The sequence below is a fragment of the Papio anubis genome, chromosome 16, assembly GCF_008728515.1.
Source record: "Papio anubis isolate 15944 chromosome 16, Panubis1.0, whole genome shotgun sequence".
NCBI lineage: Eukaryota > Metazoa > Chordata > Mammalia > Primates > Cercopithecidae > Papio > Papio anubis.
In genome coordinates this window covers 7,595,383-7,617,385 of record NC_044991.1, presented here as the reverse complement: position 1 = coordinate 7,617,385, position 22,003 = coordinate 7,595,383, and the positions used below count along the sequence as shown (strand labels likewise).

Below are 22,003 nucleotides of genomic sequence, written 5' to 3'. Positions count from 1 at the left end.
GGCTGAGGTGTGCAGATCACCTGAGGTCAGGAGTTTGAGACCAGCCTGCCCAACATGGTGAAAGCCCGTCTCTACTAAAAATACAAAAATTAGCCAGGCGTGGTGGCGAGTGCCTGTAATCCCAGCTACGTGGGAGCCTGAGGTGGGAGAATTAGTACCCAGGAGGCAGAGGTTGCAGTGAGCCGAGATTGTGCCAGTGCACTCCAGCCTGGGCGACAGAGCAAAACTGTCTCAGGAAGAAAAAAAAAATCGCAGTCAAGGAAAAAGAAATGGAACTAAAAGAGCCGTCAGTTAAATACATTCCTCTCTCATGGCACGACTAGTCTATAAGATTTGTTTTGTTTTTAATTTAGTATAAAGTTTTTTTAATGTTAAAACCCTGTGACACATCAAATTACATGCTGAAGCTGTTACTTTCTGCCAAAAAAGTGAGTTTTTAATACGAAAATTCTGCTTAGGTTAAAAATTAAAGGCCGGGCTGCCGGGTGGCCTCAAGCCTGTAATCCCAGCACTTTGGGAGGCCGAGACGGCTGGACGTAATGCAGGTCAGAGATCGAGACCATCCTGGCTAACACGTGAAAACCCCGCCTCTACTAAAAAATACAAAAACTAGTCACAGGTGCATGGCTTCTGTAGTCCTAGCTACTCGGGAGGCTGAGGCAGGAGAATGGCATAAACCCGGGAGGCGGAGCTTGCAGTGAGCTGAGATCTGGCCACTGCACTCCAGCCTGGGCGACAGAGTGAGACTCCGTCTCCAAAAAAAAAAAAAAAAAAAAAAATTAAAAAACAAAAAATGCGAGTTTTATACAGCCACATGAATTAGTACCTTTTGCAATAGTCAAACAGACTACAGAATCTTCCAAAGAAGTGCCTTCATTTATTTACAGGGCTTAGGAAAGGAAAAAAGCTCTAGAAAAGGGAAATTTCAAAATAGGGCTTCAGCAGGGGCCCGGGTAGAGTGAGTAGTTTTGATAAGGTCCGGGTGGGAGTCACTTCCAGGTGGTAAGGACGGCTCTCCCCGAGTCTCTGGATCGGCCTGCTCTGGGCCCCAGAGACTGGCCCTGACGACTTCTCAGCTCCCGGTCGGCCCCATCACCCTGGGCCAGTTCTTCATCGTACCTGGAGACAGAAAGAGCCAGGATCATGGCAGGCTCTCTTTCAAAGGCAACAGACCAGGCTGCTGTGTGCCAAATGCAACATCACCCAGAGAAGCGACCTGAGGGGGCCCCCTGGCTCCTGCCAGCTCCCGCCCACCTCCCACCTGGCTCCAGCCCACCTGGTGGCTTTTGCAGCCCAGCAAACGCTCCCCAAGGCCACCGTGCCTATGTGTATAACCTTAAGTTGTTATTATGGACAGTGCTCTCTCCACAGAAGCTAACATTTTATACAGGTCACCAGGTCAAATTTGGCAAGGACTCCAAAGACAACATGAATGAGGTGACACGGAACCAGCCCAGGGTACAGAGGTGAGACTGCCTGGCTGGAAATGCTTCACACAAGGCACCTGCAGGCTGGGGAGACTAACTCCATTTCAGATGGGAGCAGCACATGAGCACCGGCCAGGGGAGGCCAGGGCAGAGAGGCCCACAGTGCACACTCAGCTAGAGACTCTGCCAGTGTGACCCACGCCACCCCTCCCCATTTTCTTCTTTTTTTTTTTTTTTGAGATGGAGTTTCGCTCTATCGCCCAGGCTTGTATACAGTGGCACCATCTCGGCTCACTACAACGTCTGCCTCCTGGGTTCAAACGATTCTCCTGCCTCAGCCTCCCGAGTAGCTGGGATTACAGGCATGTGCCACCACATCCAGCTAATTTTGTATATTTAGTAGAGACGGGGTTTCCCCATGTTGGCCAAGCTGGTCTCGAACTCCTGACCTCAGGTGATCCGCCCGCCTCAGCCTCCCAGAGGGCTGGGATGACAGGTGTGAGCCACTGTGCCTGGCCCCCATTTTCTTTAACTGCCTGTTTCCCAATTAAAGTTCATGCATCCTCAGGCTGCATGCGCTAAGAAGGCAACAGTGCAGGAAACAGCCTGAACTTGTGTGTATAGAAGAGGTGGACAGCAGCTGCAGCTCCCCAGACGGGGCGGTCACAGCAATGGGCAAGTCCTGGGTCTTTCCCACAGTGGCGGGGCCCTTCTCTCCCGGGTTCCTGGAGCACGGTCATTGCTGCCGGCACCTATTGCAGGCTGCAGCAGGGAACAGGCTCCGGGGAACGGGGCCGCCCCTCCACGGTGACTCACATTACCCTCCCAACTCGGGCGGCAGCACCAGGACTTGCTTCCTATGGGGGGAAACTGGGGTTCTAGAGGTTTGCTCAGGGCCTAGGGTCCCACAGCCGGTCTGTGGCAGAGGTAGGATTAACCTCCAGGACTTCTTTTATATATATATATATATATATATATATATTTTTTTTTTTTTTTTTTTTTTTTGAGACAGAGTTTTGCTCTTGTTGCCCAGGCTGGAGCACAATGGCGTAATCTCGGCTCACGGCAACCTCCGCCTCCTGGGTTCAAGCGATTCTCCTGCCTCAGCCTCCTGAGTAGCTGGGATTACAAGCACGCACCACCACGCCCGGCTAATTTTGTATTTTTAGTAGAGATGGGGTTTCTCCATGTTGGTCAGGCTGGTCTCGAACTCCCAACCTCAGGTGATCCGCCCGCCTCGGCCTCCCAAAGACCTCTAGTGCTTCTGATTCCTAATTCGGAGCTTTTTGTCCCACAGAGCTGAGGAGTGTGGAAAGCATCTCTGCCCCGGTAAAAGCACATCCGTCGGTGTGCTGTGCCGGCCATCCTGACCAGGACCTTCGGTTGTATGTAGGTATTTATGTCAAAAACAAAAGGTACCCAGATCCTGAGTGCTAATCTTGTGGACTTCTGGAAAAAGGTAGATTTCTATGATAAGCTTATTACCAAAACCAGAGTCTGCAGGTTGAATGTAGTATTGGTTAGAAACTTCTGAGGTTGAGGCCGGGCACTGTGGCTCACGCCTGTAATCCCAGCACTTTGGGAGGCTGAGGTGGGTGGATCATGAGGTCAGGAGATCGAGACCATCCTGGCCAACATGGTGAAACCCCGTCTCTACTAAAAATACAAAAATTAGCTGGGCGTGGTGGCGCATGCCCGTAATCCCAGCTACTTGGCAGGCTGAGGCAAGAGAATCGCTTGAACCAGGGAGGCGGAGGTTACAGTGAGCCGAGGTCACGCCACTGCACCCCAGCCTGGCAACAGAGCAAGACTCCATCACAAAAAAAAAAAGAAAAAAAAAGAGAAACTTCTGAGGTTAAAGAATGCATTTTCTACATTGTGCTTCTGGTGGCAAACTGGGACTGAAAGAGCAGGAGGGAAGAAAGCATTTTCTGACTACTTTTTTTTAAATGGTCATGCAGACTGGAGTGTAGTGGTGCAATCTCGGCTCACTGCAACCTCTGCCTCCTGGGTTCAAGAGATTCTCATGCCTCGGCCTCCCAAGTAGCTGGGATTACAGGCACATGCCACCATGCCCGGCTAATTTTTTGTATTTTTGGTAGAGATGGGGTTTCATCATGTTGCCAGGCTGGTCTCGAACCCCTGAGCTCAAGCAATCTGCCTGCCTCGGTCTCCCAAAGCGCTGGGATTACAGGCATGACCCAGCGCGCCTGGCCGCATTTTCTGACTTCTGTCTGTGCAGCAGACACCACAAGCATCCAGGCTCTGCACCAGGGTGGGGCTGTCAGGACAGTGACACGGGTTTGCTTCCTCCCTGGCTCTCGAAGGAGAGACAGCCACAGTCCCTATGACACAAGGAAGCCAGACAGGACACCCCCGGAACTCTGGAATCTGCCTGGGTGGGAGGTCCTCCAGGATGCCTCCCTGGTCCGTCTCCACAGGATCAGATACCCCGACCCACTGGGGACTCCACATTCATAAATGTCATCACTCCACTGCCCCTCCATGTTTGCCTCAGTGGCCAGGGGGCTGCAGTGACCGCCCGTCTGGTTCGTGGCTGCCCCCGGCAGCTTGCTCAGGGGCTGGTGGATAGGAATGTACTGAATGAATGGAGAAAAAGACCACATATGGTGACCAGTTTCACGGAGCACTTGTGCTGATCTGTGCAGCTCAAAAAACAAAACAAACAGAAAGCAGCATTTGGCAAGCAGCTGGCACCGGGATGTGCTGTTCCCAGGGGTGGTCTGGCCACCTACTGAGCCAACGCAGAGGAGAATCAGAGCCAAGATAGTCCTTCGAAGCTCCTGTTCTAGCAGGCTTTTCTTCCGGGTTTTCACAGAAAGAATCTAGTCACTATTAGGGTTTTTTAAAGGCTGTAAAAGTACAGCCAGCAACTTCAGAACAGGGTCCACCTCCAGGTGGCAGATGCAAAGTGCCAGGCCTTGTGGGGCCACAGCCAATGGCGTGGCCTGGGGCACGTCAGCTGCCTCCTGCCCACCTTGGCCTCCCAAAGTGCTGGGAGTGACCTCATGCAGCCAGTGTCCTCCACTAGATGCTGCTGGGCTCTGAGGGGTTGCTGTGGGCACACAGAGTACCTGGCATGGACGGGCGGCACCACTCAGATGACGTGGCCCTCGCAGTCAGCACCAACTGCTACTGCTGCAGGTGGCTGCACCTGAAAATGGAGCTGAGGTTCTCTGATCATCTGAAGGCCTAGGGGAAGCGAGCCCTGACTGGGACTGGAAGCGTTTAGAAGCCATCAGCTCTACACAATAGCCTTCCATTACCCCTCAGGAGCCGGGGGAGGACGGCTGGATCAGGGAGGGGGGTCACCTTATTGTCTCTTCAACTAAAAGCAGTGAGGCGCTGGCCTCTGCTTCTTCTTTTCTGGTTTTTTTTTTTTTTCTTTCTTTCTTTCTTTCTTTTTTTTTTTTAGGAGAGTTTTGCTCTGTTGCCCAGGCTGGAGTGCAGTGGCACGATCTTGGCTCACTGCAACCTCCACCTCCCAGTTCAAGCCATTCTCCTGCCCTCAGCCTCCCAAGTAGCTGGGATTACAGGTGCCCGCCACCACAGCTGGCTAATTTTTGTATTTTCAGTAGAGACAGGGTTTCACCATGTTGGCTACGCTGGTCTTGAACTCATGACCTCAGGTGATCCACCTGCCTTAGCCTCCCAAAGTGCTGGGATTACAGGTGTGAGCCACCATGCCTGGCCTGGCCTCTGCTTCTTAGCCTGGAGATGGCAAGTCTGGTCCTCTCCCTCAAGAAGGCCACGGGCTGGACAGGTCTCAGGCTCCACACACTCCCAACAAGCCAGCCTCCCCACCACCCTCACTCAGCTGGACTGAAGAGAACCCCCCAAGGTCCTCATGCTACTGACAAGTCTCCCCGCCACGGTCCCCACCCCTGTGCACCCTCACAGACCCCCTTGGTCCTCCAGCACAGGGACCATCAGGACCCAGCCCCCAAGGCCACCATTGCAGTTGCCGTCCCCACCCCTGATGTTACCCTTCACCTCCCAGGCTGCCAATCCCAGTCTGACCCCATCCCCAGAATCGCCCTCTGTGGGCTCCAGAACTCTCTGCCCATCGTCGCACCTGCCACTGCCCTCCGCTTGTCCTTCAATCTCCGCTTCCCTTTCCTGTTCTAACGGGCTCCTGAGTCTCCTGGGAGACGCTGCTTCCCCCGCAGCTCCTGGTATGGAGGCTGCTTTCTCTTCCACCCACCATCCTCCCGGTTGGAGCGGCCTCCTCTCTAAAACCCCCAGCTTTTTCCAGGCCTGGTCACCACAGTTACCTCCCTCCTCGCACAGTCACCTCCAGTCCTCCAGGTCACCACCCCAGATCCCTTGGAGAGCCAGGCTCCTAGTTCATGGTGGCAGGTGATGGCAATGACCAAACAGATGAAAGCCCCAACTCCCTGACCTCTGGTGCCCCCATCCTCTACTCCATCTCAGTCCCATCCCCAGGGAGTCCCCAAACCTCATCACCCCTCATATTATCTCCAAGGCTCACTCCCTGACCACTGCCCCTTCTCCTCCCAGCCCACTTCCCTAGTGCCCGACTCCAACAACCCTCCTCCCTGCCGGACTGCCACCCACCCCCGCCTTCTCCCTGTCCCCGCTGCCCTCTCTCTTGCCATCACAAGCTCCCAACCCTGGTCCCTCCCAACCCTCTGCCTTCCCTGTACCTAGCCTGGGCAGCTGACCATGGAGCGAGAGAACAGCTAACCACACACATTGACTGCTTGCCCCTGAAGTTCACAGCCACCACCCTGTAGAGGCCCCGAGGCTGCCAGCAAGCCCAGCGTACTTCCATCTAAACTCCCCTTCCACCTGCTCCTCCTGTCCCAGACAATGAGCTGGGACATGCACATCCACACCACACATCACCCACAGCAGAGGCAGGAGCCAGCTGAGCGTGGGCTCCAGAGTCCTGGGCCCGTGTTCAAATCCTCCCACCAGCAGCGCCTACCAGCTGCAAGCCTGAGGTCTCTTATGTGTGTGTGTAAATTTCACTACATTTTTCTTCTTTTGTTTTTTAAAAATTTAAATGAAACGCACATTTTTGCTTTGACAGAAGCATGTAACTGTGATCCTAACACACCTACTCCTCCGCCTTTTGCTGCCGTCTGTTTCCCTCTTTTCTGGCTCCCTCCACACCCACTCGACCGCAGTATCGATGCCAACAACATGATGTGTGTCCTTCCACGTTTCCCTGCTCATGCATTCGCATGTAAGCCACTGCACACATCACTGTATGTACACACAGGGGACTCTGAGGCCAATGTTTTACAAAGAATAAACTATACACCCTTTTCTGCAGTGTGTTTTTCCCAGGCAACCTCCCAAGCCCCACAGTGTAGCTCTGGGTCAATCTTTTTTTGTCTTTTGTTTTTGTTTTTGAGACAGTCTCACTCTGTTGCTCAGGCTGGAGTGCAGGGGTGCAATTTGGGTTCACTGCAACCTCCGCCTCCCGGGTTCAAGTGATTCTGCTGCCTCAGCCTCCTGAGTAACTCAGATTACAGGTGCGCACCACCATGCCCAGCTAATTTTTGTATTTTTAGTAGAGACAGGGTTTCACCATGTTGATCAGGCTGGTCTTGAACTCCTGACCTCATGATCTGCCCACCTCAGCCTCTCAAAGTGCTGGCTGTGAGCCACCGCGGCCAGCCAGTTCAATCTTTTTAAAGCCCACCTCACAGACCACAGAATGAATGAACCATACTGTGTTCAGCCACCACACTCCTGATGGGCTCTCACTTTGTTCCCACTTTCGTCACTACAAGTATGCCGTGGAACCGGTCTAAGCCTTTGTTTCCACACCCGTGAAATGGAGCTAATAGTCTTACCTACTTCAAAATATTACTGGGGAAAGGAATTGATACTGTGTGTAAAGCATTCTGCACAGTTTCTGACACATGACCAGCCCTCGAAAGTTAGCTATTTCCTTCCCACTCTGTAAGATAGATCTTATTATATCCCTATTTTTTTTGTAGAGATGGGGTTTCGCCATGTTGGCCAGCCTGGTCTTGAACTCCCGACCTCAGGTGATTTGCCTGCCTCAGCCTCCCAAAATGCTGGGATTACAGGCGTGAGCCACTGCACCCGGCTTATTATACCCATTTAAAGGTGGACAAACTGAGGCTCAAACAGTTGCACTGAGTTCCTCCCTGTCACCCAGCTCTATGTGGCAAAGCCAGGGAATGACCCCCAGTGACCTGTGAGAAACAGGCACTCCATCCAGCCAGCTCCAGCTATCCTGGCAACCAACGGGGGCCTGGCACGTGATCAGTGCACCACACGTATGGCATAAGCAGGAGAATCCACAATGATCAAGTTTAGCACCCAAACTGCTTTTCTGGGCTGTGTGCAGTGGCTCATGCTCGTAATCTCAGCACTTTGGGAGGCCGAGGTGGGAGGATCACTTGAGGTCAGGAGTTCAAGACCAGCCTGGCCAACATGGTGAACCCTGTCTCTACTAAAACTACAAAAATTAGCCAGGAGTGGTAACACATGCCTATAATCCCAGCTACTTGGGAGGCTGAGGCAGGAGAACTGCTTGAACCTAGGAGGCGGAGGTTGCAGTGAGCCGAGATCGTGCCACTGTAATCCAGCCTTGGCGACAGAGTGAGAATCCCTCTCAAAATAATAATAATAGTAAAATAAATAAACAAACTGCTTTTCCGCTACAACACAATCTATCCCATAATGTCATTAGTAAATGAAACGTTCTGCCCAAATAAGGGGAATCCACACATGCCCAGAAATCCGAGCTGGGCTATGGCACATGCCATTAGGAAACACAGAAGAACAAGCGCACAGTCACACGCAGACTTACAGAATCTCGTAATTGCCGAGGACTTCCTTTGGGGGCGACTTGTTCCATTTGCAGTCTGGGATTTCACCGTTCGGGACGGCGATGTTGAGGGTGTCATTAATCAGGTTATACTTGAGGATGCGATCGTTGGCAGTGCTGGACGTGAGAGACGGGGACGCGTTCACCTGTGAGACAAAAGACCCACGTTCCTCAGCTGTGTCTCCTGCTCTTTTGGAATGAAAACGTGCACTGCAGAAGGAGATGCTGGCTGCTGCACACTGTAGTCAAGTTTTTTTTTTTTTCTTTTTTTTGAGACGGAGTTTCGCTCTTGTTGCCCAGGCTGGAGTGTAGTGGCACAATCTCAGTTCACTGCAACCTCTGCCTCCTGGGCTCAAGCGATTCTCCTGTCTCAGACTCCCGAGTAGCTGGGATTAGAGGCATACACCACCACGCCCAGCTATTTTTTGTATTTTATTAGAGATGGTGTTTCACCATGTTGATCAGGCTGGTCTCGAACTCCTGACCTCAGGTGATCCTCCCACCTCAGCCTCCCAAAGTGCTGCGATTTCAGGCGTGAGCCACTGTACCTGGCAAGTTATTTAACATTGCTACTATCTAATATCGTCAGAGCACCTTGCTAGGAAGCACTTTGTGATCCACTTTTATTAGCTGGTCAGTGAAATATAAGTAATACTTAAAGGTGGGATTAGAATTAGGATCTACAAATCAGCAATCACACAAACATTTTGGGCCAGTGTACATCAGAAACATTATCAGTGCCTACCTGTGTGACTGCTTCTGTCCTAAGTACCAAGAGCCCCCCAGCGGTTTGTTAGAATCAGCGAACCAAATGACCCTGCCCAAGCGGCAGTGTGGGTTTAAGTAAAAAGCGATGGGCCTCCTTTTCGCGAAGAGAGTAATATCTCATCAGTAAAGCAGCATTCCGAGTCAAATGATGAATCAACACATGGCAAGGTGGTCCCATAAGGCCTCTGAGAAGCTAAGTAATGTCACAAAATCCACACACTAAAATGGAGACATTCACTTTGTTCTGTGGAGAGTCCCATAGGCCCTCAGTCACTACTTTTTTTTTTTTTTTTGAGATGGAGTCTTGCTCTGTCACCCAGGCTGGAGTGTGGCACGATCTCGCTCACAGCCACTCCTACCTCCGGGTTCGGGCACCCCTCCTGCCTCAGCCTCCTGAGTAGCTGGGATTACAGGCGTCTACCACCACGCTAATATTTGTATTTTTAGTACAGACAGGGTTTCACTACATGTTGGTCAGGCTGGTCTGACCCCCTGACCTCAGGGATCTGCCTGCCTTGGCCTCCCAAAGTGCTGGGGTTACAAGTGTGAGCCACTGTGCCCGGCCAGTCACTACTTATTTACTCACATTTTAGGCACAGTTCTAATGACCTCGGTTAGTTGTTTCAGGTCATGGGGGATTAGAGGGAGCAAATCTGTAAGCTGTTCAGGTTTCTCCCAGTCAGACTGCCTGTCTATGCTGCTAGCAGGGTACCGAATATGTACTGTGCCAAAGAATTGCACAGATCTCATTGTCCTCAAAATGACCACTGTAATATACCATAATACTGTAATTCCTATTATGAACACATGAAGACTAAGAATTGTTATTAGGGGCCAGGCATGGTGGCTCACGCCTGTAATCCTAGTACTTTGGGAGGCCGAGGCAGGTGGATCACGAGGTCTCAAAAGAGTTTGAGACCAGGCTGGCCAACATGGTGAAACCCCATCTCTACTAAAAATTTTAAAAAATTAGCCAAGCGTGGTGGCAGGCACCTGTAATCCCAGCTACTCGGGAGGCTGAGACGGAGAATCGCTTAAACTCCAGGAGGTGGAGGCTGCAGTGAGCCAGGATCGCACTACCTCGCACTCCAGCCTGGGCGAGCAGAGTGAGACTCCGCCTCAAAAAAAAAACAACAAAAAAGAATTGGTCGGGCTGTGCCTCAAGCCTGTAATCCCAGCACTTTGGGAGAGGCCAAGACGGTGGATCACCAGGTCAGGAGATCGAGACCATCCCATAACACGTAGAAACCCCCGCTCTACTAAAAAAATACAAAACTAGCCATGAGGTGGCGGGCCAGTCCCAGCTACCGGGAGGCTGAGGCAGGAGAATGGCGTGAACCCGGGAGGCGGAGCTTGCAGTGAGCCGAGACTGCGCCACCGAGATCCCGGCAACAGAGTGAGACTCCGACTCAAAAAAAAAAAAAAAAAAAAAAAGAATTGTTTTAGGCTGTGTGCAGTGGCTCACAACTATAACCCCAGCACTTTGGGAGGCTGAGGTGGAAGGATCGCTTGAAGTTAGGAGTTTGAGACTAGCCTAGGCAACACAGCAAGACCCCATCTCTACAAAAAGGAAAAAAAAAATTAGCTGGGAAGAGTGGCACACACCTCTAGTCCCAGCTACACAGGAGGCTGAGGTGAGATGATCACTTGAGCCCAGGAGTTCAAGGCTGCGGCAAGCAATGATGGTGACATTGCACTCCAGCCTGGACCACAGAGCGAGACTTGGTCTCTTAAAAACAAAAAACAAACCAAAAAAAAACAACCCAGGCCAGGCGTGGTGGCTCAAGCCTGTAATCCCAGCACTTTGGGAGGCTGCAGTGGGCGGATCACTTGAGGTCCGGAGTTCGAGACCAGCCTGACCAACATGGTAAAACCCCATCTCTACTAAAAATACAAAAAGTTAGCCAGGTGTGGTGGCAGTTACTCTGGCAATCCTGTTACTTGGGAGGCTGAGGCAATGAGAATTGCTTCTGAACCTGGTGGGGAGGCGGGAGGCGGCTGGCAGTGAGCCAGATCGCCACTGCACTCCAGCCTGCTACGCATACAAGGCAGGGGACTCTGGTCTCAAAAAGAAATAAAAATAAAAATAAAAAATACCCAAAACACTAGGGTCTGCAAAAGAGGGGAGAGAGAAGAAGGCGGCAAGGGTTTAAATACTCCCTATTGAATACTATGTTCACTATTTGGGTGACGGGTTCAAGAGAAGCCCAAAGCCCAGCATTCTGCAATATATCCATGTAACAAACCTGGATATGTGCCCCCTCAAACGAAAAAAAAAAAAAAGGCTGGGAGCAGTTGCTCACACTTGTAATTCCAGCACTTTGGGAAGCCAAGGCAGGAGGGATCACTTGAGCCCAGGAGTTCAAACCAGCTAGCGGCTACGCGGATGGCTCACTCTGTAATCCCAGCACTTTGAGAGGCCAAGATGGGTGGATCACCTGAGGTCAGGAGTTCGAGACCAGCCTGACCAACATGGAGAAACCCTGTCTCTACTAAAAATACAAAATTAGCCAGGCATGGTGGCTCATGCCTGTAATCCCAGCTACTTTGCAGGCTGAGGCGGGAGAATCGCCTGAACCCAGGAGGTAGAAGTTGTGGTGAGCCAAGATGGCGCCATTGCACTCCAGCCTGGGCAACAAGAGTGAAATTCCATCTCAAAAAACAAACAACAAACAAACAAAAAACACACAAAAAAACTCCAGCTTGAGCAGCATAGTGAGACCCCATCTCTAAAAAAAAAAAAAAGATTAGCCAGGCATGGTGGTGCATGCCTGTAATCCCAGCTACTTGGGAGGCTGAGGCAGGAGAATCACTTAAGCCCAGAAGCTGGAGGCTGCAGTGAGCTATGATTATGCCATTGCCTCCAGCCTAGGCCACAGAGTGGGACCCTGTCTCGAGACAGAAAAAAAAAAAAGGAAAAAAAAAGGAAAAAAAAAGAATTGTTGGGCATGGTGGCTCATGCCTGTCCTCTTAGCACTTTGGGAGGCCAAGGCAGGCAGATTGCCTGAGCACTCAGGGGTTTGAGACCAGCCTAGATAACATGGTGAAACCCTGTCTCTGCTAAAATACAAAAAATTAGCCGGAGGTGGCAGCATGCACCCGTAGTCCCGGCTACTTAGGAGGCTGAGGCAGGAGAATTGCTTGAACCTAAGAGGCAGAGGTTGCAGTGAGCCAAGATTGCGCAATTGCACTCCAGCCTAGGCGACAGAGTGAGACTCCGTCTCAAAAGAACAAAAACAAAACAAAACAAAAAAACAGAATTGTTATTAAGAAGTAGGGCCGGGTGCAGTGGCTCACACCTGTAATCCCAGCACTTTGGGAGGCCGAGGCGGGCAGATCACAAGGTCAGGAGTTCGAGACCAGCCTGACCAACATGGTGAAACCCCGTCTCTACTAAAAATACAAAAATTAGCTGGGCATGATGGCACAAGCCTGTAATCCCAGCTACTCAGGAGGTTGAGGCAGGAGAATTGCTTAAACCCAGGAGGCGGAGGTTGCAGTGAGCCGAGATTGTGCCACTGTATTCCAGCCTGGTGACAGAGCGAGACTCCATCTCAAAAAAAAAAAAAGAAAAAAAAAAAAAGTAACGTTCACAATTAAGATCATAGTTTATGCAGGAGAGACTTCCATTCACGTTACTCTATTTTTTTGTTTGTTTGGTTTGTTTTCTTTTTTTTGAGACAAAGTCTCCCCTCTGTCACCCAGGTTGGAATGCAGTGGCGCGTGGCGCGATCTCAGCTCACTGCAACCTCAGCCTCCCAAGTTCAAGCGATTCTCCTGCCTCAGTCTCTCCAGTAGCTGGGATTACAGGTGCGCACCACCACACCTGGCCAATTTTTTTCTTTTTAGTAGAGGCGGCATTTTGCCATGTTGTCCAGGCTGGTCTTGAATTCCTGACCTCAGGTGATCCACCCGCCTCGGCCTCCCAAAGTGCTGGGATTAAAGGAGTGAGCCACTGCGCCCGGCCTCAAGTTATTCTGTTTAACATGGAGGACAAGAAAGTACAAACACTGACGATCTATTCTCCGCTCACACACACAGCTTTGGCGGCATAAGGAGTTGCCTGGAAAATGCCACGATGGAACCAGCTCACTTGGCTTTTCCAGCAGCTTCCTGCAGGGGTTCCCATGACTCTACCCACAGGGAACCACGCCCTACAAACTGCTATTGTGGACTCAGGTGTCCTGGCTCAAAATGTGACCGAGATGAAGGGCCCGAGCAGTGCACTGGCAAATGAACTTCGTCGGGAGGGCATGCGGGGAGATGAACCAATAACCAATAGAGCCGGAGTTCTTTTGTCCCCTCGGAGGCCTGAAGCTCCTCCTCCTGGCTCCAGGGCAACAGTTGGGCAAGGTGGGTTTGAAGCTGGGGCCTCTGATAAGTGTGCCAGCGCCCACTGTGGCTGAGGTCGCACCAGCCAGGCTTGGTGTCAGGAGGCAGTGCTAAACAGACAGCCACCATAACATCCTCTCCACCCACTGAAAGAGGCAGAGGAATCCACTTCCAAACTCGACCTTCATAGATGCCGAAGAACAGCAGAGGCATTCCTTCCCTCAGGAGCGTGCTCCTGCTGGCCAAGGGCTGCCAAGGTTGTGAGCTGCTTTCCTAGACGGGAACACTGTCATCCATGAGGGCAGGGGAGGACCCGGGGGACAGGGTGCAGGACTGAGGGAGGATGGACTGGCCCAGAGGCACCCTGGAGGTGTCGTCACCACCAAGTTCACGTGAGATGCGCCACAGCTCCCTGTCGTGGGCTGGGCTCCGGGAGGGGAGCAGTGCAGGAATGTGCTTATAATTTAACTATCAGCAAACCATCAAACCTGAACATCGGTCCCTTTCCTGCCTGGCCTGAGAAACATCCAGGGCCTGGGGGTCCGCTGGGCCCGGGTCGGGGCAGAAGCACGTCGGGGGTGGTGTGTGGTGTGACCGGGTGTGGGTGCTCCCGTGGTTACCTCGATCAGCCAGGGCTTCAGCTTGTCGTCAATGATGATGTCATAGCCATAGCATTCAAAGCAGTGCTTGTCATTGTTCATCACCGGCTGGAGAGAGAGTGACCAGTGGGTGACACGGCCAGCATCGAAGGGCGCAGCCGAGACCAACGCCTCAGAAACAAGCAGGATCATCCCACGGTCCCGACCTCCCACAGCAAGGGTTCCCACCCTCCACCACAAACGCTTCCTTCCCTCCTCTCCCTCTTCCTCCCGCAGAGCTCAGAGACTGGACACTTCCCTCAGCCTGATAGAGGGAACTGATGGAACCATAACGGGCATCTCTGCATCTCACTCATCAGAGGCTTGACTAGCACCCAACCCCTCTGCCGGCGTGACACTGTCATCAGAGTGGACGGGTGTCCAGCTCCAAGCCCAGAACCTGCAGTGAAGGTCTGTGCAGGCTTATCACAGACAAACACAAACTGTCCCCCAGGCTGCCTGTCACCCCTTCCCAGGCCCTTAGGGATCCGGGTGCCAGACTATTAACCTCTGTTCCCAGTGTCAAAAGTAAATCCATTTATATACAAATTTTTGAATTTCCTTTGTAATTTTTGATTCCGTTTCACCTAGATACACATTAGATTAACTGTTCTCCAGATACATAAATAACATCACCTGAGGCTGGGTGCGGTGGCTCATGCCCGTAATCCCAGCACTTTGGGAGGCCAGGGTGAGAGGATCACTTGATCCCAGGAGTTTGAGACCAGCCTGGGTAACACAGTGAGACCCCCGCCTCTACAAGAAATAAAACATTTAGCTGGGTGTGGTGGTATGTGCCTGCAGTCCCAGCTACTCGGGACGGCTGGAGGCTGGGAGGAAGAAGAGTGCCATGAGGAGTGGTGAATTGCAGTGAGCCATGAACACGCCACTACACTACAGTCTGGGTGACAGAGCAAGAATCTGTCACTTCAAACAAACAAACAAACAAAAGAAACCTGGCTGGGTGCAGTGGCTGATATCTGTAATCCGAGCACTTTGGGAGGCTGAGGCGGTGGATCACCTGAGGTCGGGAGTTCGAGACCAGCCTGGCCAACATGGTGAAACCCCGTCTCTACTAAAAATACAAAAAATTAGCGGCGTGTGGTGGTTCATGCCTGTAATCCCAGCTACTCGGGAGGCTGAGACAGGAGAATTGCTTGTACCTGGGAGGCGGAGCTTGCAGTGAGCCGAGATCGCACCACTGCACTCCAGCCTGGGTGACAGAGCGAGAATCTGTCTCACAAAAAAAAAAAAAGAAGCAGGTCTTGGCCAGGTGCAGAGGCTCACATCTGTAATCCCAGCACCTTGGGAAGCCGAGGTGGGGAGATCATGAGGTCAGGAGATCGAGAGCAGCCTGGCCAATATGGTGAAACTCTGTCTATATTAAAAATACAAAAATTAGCTGGGCGTTGTGGCACATGCCTGTAATCCCAGGAACTTGGGAGGCTGAGGCAGGAGAATCGCTTGAACCAGGGAATTGGAGGTTGCAGTGGGCCAAGATTGTGCCACTGCATTTCAGCCTGGGTGACAGAATGAGACTCTGCCTCAAAAACAAAAACAAAACAAAACAAAAAATAGGGTCTTGCTTTGTTACCACAAGTCTCAAACTTGTGGGCTTACGTGATCCTCCACCTCGGCCTCTCAAAGTCCTGGGATTACAGGCGTGAGCCACACTGCCCGGCCCGGGAAATACTAATAGTAGCCAGCTTGCTGGTGCTCAAATGTTCGTTTCTCTCCTCTTCCTTGAAAATAGACGTGCACCTGCTTTAACACTGTAAAGCAAAACACGAATGCCAACTGCAAACCAGCAAATAAACAAAAAATGAGAAGATAAAAAAAGAAGAGGCATGCTATTTCCAGTACAAAATACCTATGAAATACTAAAGTCAGGACATCTACAGACAAAAGGCTGCTGGAAGTCCATCTCCAATATATCACTTTATGTCAAAATAGTTATTATTGACTTAGTGGGTATAAGAGGAGTGAAGGGGCCGGGGCCTGTGGCTACACCTGAGAGGCTAGCCCAGCTCACCCCAGGGCGGCACTGGGCTGGAAGCTGGCCCCTTTCCCTCCCCGAAAAAACCGCAGCCTCTGGCAGACGTGCAGGCGGCAAGAACATCAAAACAGGCTTTTTATATTGTGAGTTTGTTTTGTTGTCTAGACTGGAGCTAATCTTGAAGATCGAGTTTCTCTTGGCTTCAGGCTGGAGTGCAATGGCACGCATCTTGCCTCACTGCAACCTCCGCCTCCCGGATTCAAGCAATTCTCCTGCCTCAGCTTCCTGAGTAGCTGGGATTACAGGTGCGCACCACCATGCCCAGATAATTTTTTGTGTTTTTAGTAGAGATACGGTTTCACCATGGCCAGGCTGGTCTTGAACTTCTGACCTCAGGTGATCCGCCCACCTCAGCCTCTCAGAGTGCTGGGATTACAGGCATGAGCCAATGTGCCCAGCCTGTTCTTTGTTTTTTGAGACAGAGTTCACTTATCACCCAGGCTGGGAGTGCAGTGGTGTGATCTCCTGGGCCACTGGAAACCTCCACTCCTCCTGGGTTCAAGCTTATTCTCCTGCCTCAGCCTCCCAAGTAGCTGGGATTACACGTGCATGCCACCACGCCTGGCTAATTTTTGTACTTTTAGTAGAGACAGGGTTTCACCATGTATGTGGGCCAGACTAGTCTCAAACTTCTGACCTCAGGTGGTCTGCCTGCCTCAGCCTCCCAAAGTGCCGGGATTACAGGTGTGAGCCACTGTGCACAGCTGAAAACAGGTATTTTTAACAAGAACAGCAAGCCCCCCGACTCCCAAACATGCCCTGGGAGCTGGCTCCCCCGCCCACAGCAAACTCACCGCCACAGCCTTCAAGGACTGCACGATGATCCAATGGATCTCGTCGAACAGCTTGCTGGTCACCTCCTTGCCGCGGGTGCTCTCCAGGTACAGCCGCAGGTTGCTCACTGTCCACTTGCCCCCATGGATGTGGTTGTAGTCCTCCTGGTGACAGGAAAGCGGGCAGGCATCCCTCAGGTTATGCACCCCAGAGGAACCCCGTGGAACCGTTGCATCCCCCAAGCATTTCTGGAGTGCCCCCTGGGTGTGGGCATGCAGCAACAAGGCAAACGTCTGGACCCTTACCCCAGGGAGATCTGGGCCAGCTATTTTCCATTTTGTTTTAAGATAGGGTCTCACTCCGTCCCCCAAGCTGGAGTGCAGTGGCATGACTTTGGTGTACTGCAGCCTTGACCTTTTGAGCTTAAGCGAGCCTCTCACCTCAGCCTCCCAAGTAGCTGGGACTACAGGCACGTGCCACCATGCCTGGCTGATTTTTAAATTTTTTTAGAGAAGAGGTCTCACTATGTTGCCCGGACTGGTTGTGAACTCCTGGCCTCAAGCGATCCTCCTGCCTTGGCCTCCCAAAGTGTTGGGATTACAGGCATGAGCCACTGTGCCCGGCCGCCTGGGCCTCCTATTATGTGGGGTTTTTTTTCTTTTGAGATAGAGTCTCACTCTGTCGCCCAGGCTGGAGTGCAACGGCATGATCTCGGCTCATTGCACTGTGAGTCACCGTCCTGGCCTTACGTGGGTATTTGTAAATGCTCATCTCCCTAAGACTCTCGGGCTTAATCATTTATGCCTCACAGCACAGGCTGTGGAGTGCTGCCGGGATACCCTTCAAGACCAAGGCACTCGTTCTTCCAGCTGAGACCCACCCTCACTGGGAGTGCCCTTGGCTTGAGGGAGCTGCCTAATCCAGGGTGAAAGCCTTCCCCAAGGGCAACAGCATACCATGTCTGGCTGACGCCATGTGTCAGGCCCTGCTCCCTCCAGGACAGCCCTGCAGGGCCACCCCCGCTCCACAGCACCCCGGGGTGGGCGGAGGCCTCCATTGCAGCAACATCAGCTTGCTGACTTCTACCTCAGTTTTTCCTGGGGAAGCCAGCCTAAGACGCGCCTGGGCTGCACACTGCAGTGTAAAAGCACCACACCCATAACTCTCCAACAACCTTGAGAAGTTGCCATTATCATTCCATTTCACAGAGGAGGCCGGGCTCAGAGAAGCAGTTACTTGGCCGAGCTTTCCTCCTGGGCTGGGATTGGGCTGGGCCCCCAGCCCATACGTTCTGAGCCAGTTCTGAGCTCTTCCTGTTTTGCCATCCCTGAAAATTAATTCTCCATACAATGCTTGCCTTTGAAGGCAAAGGGCTAGAAAATACCCAAATGTATTACATTGTTAGGAGACTGTAATTTCATTTTCTAAGTATAAAGTGAGAACCATGAACTAAAACAAAATCAGCCTACTAACTGCTCGAGCAAACATCACTGACTCAAAGCAGATAAAAGGAGAATTAACCACATTTTAAAAGACAGTCCAGGCATGGTGGCTCACACCTGTAATCCCAGCACTTTGAGAAGCCAAGGTGAGAGGATCACCTGAGGTCAGGAGTTCGAGACCAGCCTGGCCAACGTGGTGAAACCTCATCTCTACTAAAAACCCCAGTCAGGTGTGGTGGCACGCACCTATAACCCCAGTTACTCGGGGGGCTGAGGCAGGAGAATCACTTGAACCCGAGAGGCGGAGGGTGCAGTGAGCCGAGATCACGCCACTGCACTCCAGCCTGGGTGACAGAGCAAGACTCTGTCTAAAAAAACTAATAATAATAAAGACATAAATAAAAAATAAAATTTGTCACGGCCGGGCGCGGTGGCTCAAGCCTGTAATCCCAGCACTTTGGGAGGCCGAGACAGGCGGATCACGAGGTCAGGAGACCGAGACCATCCTGGCTAACAAGGTGAAACCCCGTCTCTACTAAAAAATACAAAAAAACTAGCCGGGCAAGGTGGCGGGCGCCTGTAGTCCCAGCTACTCGGGAGGCTGAGGCAGGAGAATGGCGTAAACCCGGGAGGTGGAGCTTGCAGTGAGCTAAGATCCGGCCACTGCACTCCAGCCTGGGCGACAGAGTGAGACTCCGTCTCAAAAAAAATAAATAAATAAATAAAAAATAAAATTTGTAAAACTGACGCTTGCTTGGTTTGCTCTCAGGAAGACCTGAAGGGGAAGTGAGTTAGGCCAGCCGCATGTGGAAACCACTTGGCCCCGGTAAACGGTGGCCATCGTCATCCCAACACCAGCAAGGTGAACCCCTGGCTCCTGTTGGCAGCTGTGGGCCTGGAGGGCTGGTGAGCTGCCCACGTCACACAGAGGTAAGTGATGGGCGGAGGACCGAGTCCAGCCTCGTCTGAACAAACTCTTCAGCAGGTTCTTCAGAAATGCATATTTCATACCAATACTCACTCTCTTTCTCCTCAAATTAGAAAAAAGATCAGAGCATTCAAGGCTTCCATTCAAAGAAGATTCAAACAAAGAAAGAGTCTTTCATAAAGAAACGAGACTTTTGGTTTGTGTTGGGGTGAAATGAGAGCCCCAAACCTGAACCGGACCCACAAAGCCCTGTGTGTCTGCCCTCGCTGGCCTCTCCAGTCCCTCCCCATCCACTGCCCTCACGCCAGGGGCTCCCGCCACCTTGGCGTCCTTTCAGCCCCTGTAAAGCTCCCTCTGGCAACGGCCTCGGCACACGCTGTACCCACCATTATGGAACCTTCCCTGCCTCCTCTGGATCATCCCGACTCATGCTTCAGATCTCGGCTCCAGCACTACTTTGCAGGGAAGCCTTCTCCAACCACTGGACGAGGGGCTTCTTTTGTTCCATGCTCTTCTAGATGTGCGTTCCTCACTTTCAGAGCAAGCAGCTCGGTTTGTAATTTCATGTTCATCAGGGTGATTAGTTGATGACTATCTCCCCCGGAAGTTCTGGGATCCATGAGAGTAGGTACTAAGGTAGGCTTTGCCTATCACTGCGTCCTGGGCACTCAGAAGGGAACCAACTCACATAGGTGCTCAATGCATACAGAGGCCCCTTGGTGGGGTTATGTCCAGATAAGCCCAAAGCAAGTTGAAAATATCATCAATTGAAAGTGCACTTGGCCAGGCGCCTCTAATCCCAGCACTTTGGAAGGCCGATGCAGGCAGATCACCTGAGGTCAGGAGTTCGAGACTAGCCTGACCAACATGGAGGAAACCCCGTCTCTGCTAAAAATACAAAATTAGCCATGCGTGGTGGCGCATGCCTGTAATCCCAGCTACTGAGGAGGCTGAGGCAGGAGAATCACTTGAACCCAGGAGGTGGACGTTGCAGTGAGCCAAGATCACGCCACTGCACTCCAGCCTGGGCAACAGAGTGAGACTCCACCTCAAAAAGAAAAAAGAAAAAAGTGCATTTAATACACCTAACCTACTGAATATCATAGCCTTGCCTATCTAAAACATGCACAGAACACTTACAATAGCCTGACGTTCGGCAAAATCATCTAACACAAAGCCTATTTTATAATGTGTGTGAAATACCTCAGGTAATTTATTGACTACTGTACTCAAAGAAAAACTAATGGTTGCATGGGTACTTGAAGTACGGTTCCTACTGAATGCATGTCGCTTTCACACCACTGGACACTTGAAAAACTGTAAGTCGAGGCAGGGTACCTCAGGGACAGTCTAAACAGAAGTCACCTCATGACATCCTCCCACAGTCCCGCCAGGTAATACTAAGACTTCCTTTTATAAATGGAGAAACTGAGGCTCTGAGAGTTACACTGACTTGCCCGAGGCCACAGAACTAGAAAGGCAGGGCTTGAGCCTGCCGCCTTCTTTCTCCAGGTGCCTCCCTGCAGCCCCGGGCATTCAGCTGATGTGCCCCATGCCAGCCCGCCTGATGCCTAGAGCCTCCCAGTCCCATCAGTGCCAGGCCTTAGACCAGGTTACTCTTCAAGTATCACTCCTATACTCACCCTGTTCTTGCAAAAATAGAAGAAAGAAATCCACAAAGTTGGTCTTTTTTTTTTTTTTTTTGGAGACAGAGTCTCGCTCAGTTGTCCAGGCTGGAGTGCAATGGTGCTATCTTGGCTCACTGCAACCTCTGCCTCCCCGTTCAAAGTGATTCCTGCCTCAGCCTCCCGAGCAGCTGGAATTACAAGCGCCAGCCACCATGGTAATTTCTGTATTTTTTTTTTTTTTAGTAGAGACAGGGTTTCATTGTGTTGGTCAAGCTGGTCTTGAACTCCTGACCTCAGGTGATCCACCCGCCTTGGCCTCCCAAGTGCTGGGATTACAGGCATGAGCCACCACACCCAGCCTAATCTTTTTTTTTTTGAGATGGAGTCTCGCTCTGTCACCGAGGCTGGAGTGCGGTGGTGCAATCTCAGCTCACTGCAAGCTTGCAAGCTCAGCCTCCCGGGTTCACGCCAGGGACTACAGGCACCCGCCACCACGCTCAGCTAATTTTTTGTATTTTTAGTAGAGACGGGGTTTCACCATGTGAGCCAGGATGGTCTCCATCTCCTGACCATGATCCACCGCCTTGGCCTCCCAAAGTGCTGGGATTACAGGCGTGAGCCACCACGCCTGGCCAGATCGTGGGTTTTAAATTTTGATGAGGTTCAACCTAGTACTTTGTTCTTTTACAGATCATGCTGTTGGTGTCTTATCTAAAACACCATTGCCCAATTCAAGGATACAAAGGTTTTCTTCTAAAAGGTTTATAGTTTTAAATTTTACTTTAGATCTATACTCCATTTTGAGTTAATTTTTGTATATGGTAAAAGGTATGGAAGTTCATTTGTTGTTTTTTTGTTTGTTTGTTTGTTTTGAGATGGAGTTTCATTCTTTTTGCCCAGGCTGGAGTGCAATGGCGTGATCTCGGTTCACCACAACCCCTGCCTCCCGGGTTTAAACAATTCTGCCTCAGCCTCCTGAGTAGCTGGGATTACAGGCGTGTGCCACCATGCCTGGCTAATTTGGTATTTTTAATAGAGATAAGGTTTCTCCATGTTGGTCAGGCTGGTCTCGAACTCCTGACCTCAGGTGATCTGCCCACCTCAGCCTCCCAAAGTGCTGGGATTACAGGTGTGAGCCACTGCGTCCGGCACGC

At 51.5% G+C, this 22,003-nt stretch overlaps 1 protein-coding gene across 4 annotated transcripts in view; it reads right to left on the bottom strand.

Moving 5' to 3' along the window:
* Positions 1-857: 857 nt before the first annotated feature.
* The window catches only part of TTLL1 (tubulin tyrosine ligase like 1), a 41,489-nt gene continuing 20,343 nt past the window's right edge, over positions 858-22,003 (bottom strand). For all 4 annotated transcript variants that reach the window (XM_003905658.2, XM_009217435.1, XM_009217434.4 and 1 more), the window contains 4 exons: positions 16,872-17,015; positions 14,004-14,090; positions 8,266-8,429; positions 858-1,119 (listed from right to left, as the gene is read on the bottom strand). In XM_003905658.2, coding sequence (XP_003905707.1) covers positions 990-1,119; positions 8,266-8,429; positions 14,004-14,090; positions 16,872-17,015 — 525 coding nt within the window. In that variant the 3' untranslated portion in view covers positions 858-989. The remainder of the gene's footprint in view (positions 1,120-8,265; positions 8,430-14,003; positions 14,091-16,871; positions 17,016-22,003) is intronic.